Below are 5,069 nucleotides of genomic sequence, written 5' to 3' on the forward strand. Positions count from 1 at the left end.
AAAAAAAAAAAAAAAACAACTACTAACATAGAACTATGCAAATTTAAACCTAGGAGGGCATGTTAAAGATAGCTTAGTCCATTTCCCAAAGTTTTGTCTCTAGACCCTTAGTTGTGCTGGGGATAGGGGTAGAGGCAGAATTCTATAGTTAAGCTTGAGCAACTTATGGATTAAACAAAATTGAGTTTTATTGCATGAAGATTTCTCAGAGCCTTTAATATGCTAATGTGTTGTGTATCACTGAGATGAGCAAGAATATATTGTATAATACATCCTAAAGTTATTTAACTGCTGAACCTCCCTGTCCCCATAGTGTCTCTTTATATTTTCAGGAACACATTTTGCAAAACTATACTCTGGACTGTCCCTTTCATTTTATAGTTGAGGAAAATATTATTTAATGTGGTCTTTAATTCTATAGAGTAGGTAAGCATGTCAGTTTGTCTCTACTTTCTATTGAGACAAAGTTGTAAGACATGACAATGCTTGGAGTTTCCCTTTTTTTAAAATAGTCTTTTCTGTCCCTGCCAAATCCTAACATAATCTCTTCTACCATGTCTCCTTGAAAATACTTAATATGCCTGGGCTGAGGGAAAACCCATGCTGCTGCTTGTCCACTGTAAGACCCTTAACTCTGAAGGCAAGGAACTGAATTTTGTAGCTGAGACTTTCTAAATTTCACTTGCTTCCAAGGCTTTGAAAACATTAGGAAACTGGTGAAGAGAGGTGGGAAGGAACAGAGGGGCAATCAGTTCTGCATTCCTGAAACAATAAAGACATGAACCCAAAGTCCTCTTCCAAACCTAGGTCACAATTCCTTCTCATCTCAGCCTACCTTATTTCTGTCCACATGACAGTTTTGATCAAAACTGACAAAGACTCCCTTATCAAATCTTGTGTAGTTTCATATGGCTGGACCAAGTGTAAATCACTGTTACCAAATTCTTTTAGAATAAACAAAGCCCCATATTTATATAAGGTGGTTTTCTTTTTTAAAATGCACAAAATCAGAATACATTGCAGTGTAGCTTACATTCGTCAACAGTAAGTAAAAGAACAAAGGTCAACAATGTACGGTCATGCATTTTGTAGTGATAGAGATATGGTCTGAGAAATGCATTATTAGGCGATTTCATCATTGAATGTACTTAGACAAACCTAAATGGTATATCCTACTACACACCTAGGTTATATGGCATGCCTGTTGCTCCTAGGTTACAACCTATACCAGATGTTACTGTACTGCATACCATAGGCAGTTGTAACACAATGGTATTTTTGTATCTAACTATAGAAAAGTTACATTAAAAATACAGTATAGTAATCTTATGGGACCAATGTCTTATATGCAGTCCATTGTTGACCCAAACATTGCACAGTAGATGGCTATAGTTCTATGTTTTTGTACTGCACATTACAACCTTTCCCCTATGTGTATAGTGTTAATTCCAAATCATTGTTGGAAATAATAGCTGTCCAATACAAACTATGTGCTGTATTAAGTATAGACATAAATTATAGATAGAAAAATATGTGGGGTATGAGAAATACAGATTAAAAGAAATTGTCTACATTTGGCTATGAACTTTTCTTTTTTTCATTTTAATACTGGCTGAGGAGGCTGCGGCCAGGAGATCACTTGAGTCCAGGAGTTCAGGTCCAGCCTGGACAACTTAGTGAGACCCCATTTCTAAAAAATAGAAAAAAAAGCTGGGCATGATAGTGCACGCCTATAGTCCCAGCTACTCAGAAGGCTGAGGTGGGAGGATTGCTTAAGCCTAGAGTTTGAGGATAGCCTGCACAACATAGCAAGACCCTGTCTCCAAAAAACAATAATAAATAACTGTGAGTGACAGTCTGGATAAATGTCTAGAGATCTCTAAAGTATAATGACATTAGGTGAACATTTAGTATGGTATTGTTTGATAGTGTTTTTTGTTTGTTTGTTTGTTTGTTTGTTTTGCAGTGGAGTTTTGCTCTTGTTGCCCAGGCTGGAATGCAGTGGTACAATCTTGGCTCACTGCAACCTCTGCCTCCCGGGTTCAAGCATTCTCCTGCCTCAGCCTCCCGAGTAGCTGGGATTACAGGCATGTGCCACCACGCCTGGCTAATTTTGTATTTTTAGTGGGGATGGGGTTTCTCCATGTTGGTTAGGCTGGTCTCAAACTCCCAATCTCAGGTGATCTGCCTGCCTTGGCCTTCCAAAGTGCTGGGATTACAGGCGCAAGCCACTGCGCCTGGCCGATAGTGATATTTAAATAGTTTTAAAAGTGACTCACACCTGTAATCCCAGCACTTTGGGAGGCCAAGGCGGATGGATCACGAGGTTAGGAGTTCGAGACCAACCTGGCCAGCATGGTGAAGCACTGTCTCTACTAAAGATACAAAAAATTAGCCAGGTGTGGTGGCACGCGCCTGTAATCCCAACTACTCAGGAGGCTGAGGCAGGAGAATCGCTTGAACCTGGGAGGCAGAGGTTTCAGTGAGCCAACATCGCACCATTGCACTCCAGCCTGGGCGACAGGGCGAGACTCCATCTGAAAAAAAACAAAAAAGAGCTGATCAATGACATTGAGTGAATCAACAAAGAATTGTTAGTTATTGGACAGGATGGATGATACATTGACAGGTCAGCCCCTTTCAAGGATAAAAATGAATTTTAACCAGTCTTTCTGAAAGAATAACCTATGAGAGTATCTAAAAAAAATGCTCATGATTAAATCATTGTTCTTTCCTTTCAGTTTTTAATGATGGCAGTTCCAGGGAACTAATGAACCTCACTGGAACAATTCCTGTGCCTTATAGAGGTAAATGTCTTATGTTATTAGGTTTCCAGCTAGATGTATTTTGAATACATAATAAATATGTTGCCAAAGAGTTATAAGTAAATTAAACCTACTTTCTCATGGCTTTCATGCTGATATAGATTTTAACTTCTATTCAAATTGAAGTTCATTTGGCAGCAACACCTAACATTTTCAACTTTCTTAAAACTTCCTTACCAGGATGTATGAACAAATAAGTGCCTAAGTTCACCAGAGGAGTTTAATGTTTCACAGAATCAAAGAATTTTAGAACTAGAAAGGGATCTTACTTGCCTCCTGGTTCAGCCTCCTACACCATTCAAACTTTCCTGACAGTGGGAAGCTTAAGATACAGGCTTCAAAGTCAGGACAGAGTTATGTTTGAGTTCTTGCTCTATAATCTTAGCAGTTCTGTTACATGTTATAGATGGACATCTTTGACATTTAGATAATAGTACCTAACTTGGGGAAATGAGCATTTATTCGTTAACGAATGTGAAGGACTTGGCACAGAGCCTTGAATGTAATAAGGAGACAGTTAAAAGTAGCTGTTATTTACGGTTGTGATGTTGGCGCTAATACTAATGGTAGATAATTGATCTCTGTTAGCCTGTCTTTCACCCTCTGCTGAAATACTTAGTGGTGAGGAAGCATTTAGCTTCATGCGAGACCATTTTGTTTTTGGACAGCTCTGTTTGTTAATTATTCCTCGTAACTAGCTAAGACCTATGTCCTTTACCCAGTGATTTCACATAGTACCTGCTATGCATAAGGCAATAAGGAGAGGAGCTATGGATACAAAGATGAATAAAGGATGTACCTCTTCTGGAAGAACTCCACTAATAGGGGAAACAAAGGGAACAGATAGATATTTACACTATTCTGTAACTGCTATAGAGTTATAAAATGAAAAAGTGCTATGAGATTACAGAGGAGAAGAAGGCCACATGGGAAGATCACAGTTTAAGTGACATTTGAGCCACTATTAAATAATAAGTCAATCATTCATAACAAGCAGAGGGAAAAAACAGTTAATTGAGCATCAGCGTTGTATAAAGCGAGTGTGAATTTAGGGAAGACTGAGTAAAATTTAACATTACTGACTTTGCTATTCCCCTCAGGAAATAAATTCTGCTGGGGGAAATAGGTATGGGGGGGGTGCGGATGTATGCATAAATTGTATCTAAACTAAACCTGTATTCCTTTAACCATTCTTCAATTTAAAAATGATAAAAATAGAGTAATTGAAGTTTCTCTTTCTTTTTCAGGTAATACATATAATATTCCAATATGCCTATGGCTACTGGACACATACCCATATAATCCCCCTATCTGTTTTGTTAAGCCTACTAGTTCAATGACTATTAAAACGGGAAAGCATGTTGATGCAAATGGGAAGATATATCTTCCTTATCTACATGAATGGAAACACGTAAGTATTAATAGTGTTCTGTGAATTAGTTATGTTTTATATATTTTGCTCACTAGCATCTGCTTTCTTTTAGCCCTCAAAGAGGATTCCAAGTAGGGTAGATAAGTTCAAATAATGGACTAATCACTGAGTTGAGGGTAAATTAGAAAAGGCTCACTAAAAGAAATGGGTTTGTGTAGAGCTTTGTAATTTTCAGAATACTTATATTCACTATTTTATTTGCTTGAGTTGAACCTTTTAAAATAGGCAGGATTCACATAGTAGGAAGTGCATTTTAAAAAATAGTATGCTGGTGGGGTAGTTATGGAATTCAGATCTCATTACTCAAAGCATTTCTGTCAAGAATAATAGTAGGAAACTTCTGTTCCTGTGTCTGGTAATGTAACTGTAACAGATTAATGTTCCTATGAAAAGTAACTAGAAAAGCAAGAGAAAATACAAACAACACCTGTTGAAAGGTTTTGGAAAGCTGTTTAGGCAATCAAGACATGGATGGCCAAGATTCTGTAGAGAAAAGGCGCTTCTGCCAGTAACTTTTCCCCCAGGGTGGTACCTACTGATTTTTTTTTTTTTTTCTCGAGACAGAGTTTCACACTCTGTCACCCAGGCTGGAGGACAGTGGCACAATCTCAGCTCACTGTAACCTCCACCTCCCAGGTTCAAGCGATTCTCCTGCTTCAGCCTCCCTAGTAGCTGAGATTACAGGCGCCTGCCCACCATGCCTGGCTAAGTTTTGTATTTTAGTAGAGATGGGGTTTCACCATGTTGGTGAGGCTGTTCTCGAACTCCTGACCTCAAGTGATCCACCCACCTCGGCCTCCTAAAGTGCTGGG

The 5,069-nt window shown here is 38.5% G+C and overlaps 1 protein-coding gene across 2 annotated transcripts in view; it reads left to right on the forward strand.

Annotated features, from left to right (window-relative positions):
* The window catches only part of TSG101 (tumor susceptibility 101), a 64,410-nt gene that overhangs the window by 8,850 nt on the left and 50,491 nt on the right, over window positions 1-5,069 (forward strand). For both annotated transcript variants that reach the window (XM_011992912.1, XM_011992911.1), the window contains exons 3-4: window positions 2,742-2,807; window positions 4,073-4,236. In XM_011992912.1, the coding sequence (XP_011848302.1) occupies window positions 2,742-2,807; window positions 4,073-4,236 (230 nt within the window). The remainder of the gene's footprint in view (window positions 1-2,741; window positions 2,808-4,072; window positions 4,237-5,069) is intronic.

The sequence above is a fragment of the Mandrillus leucophaeus genome, unplaced genomic scaffold (genome assembly GCF_000951045.1).
Source record: "Mandrillus leucophaeus isolate KB7577 unplaced genomic scaffold, Mleu.le_1.0 Scaffold420, whole genome shotgun sequence".
Lineage (NCBI taxonomy): Eukaryota > Metazoa > Chordata > Mammalia > Primates > Cercopithecidae > Mandrillus > Mandrillus leucophaeus.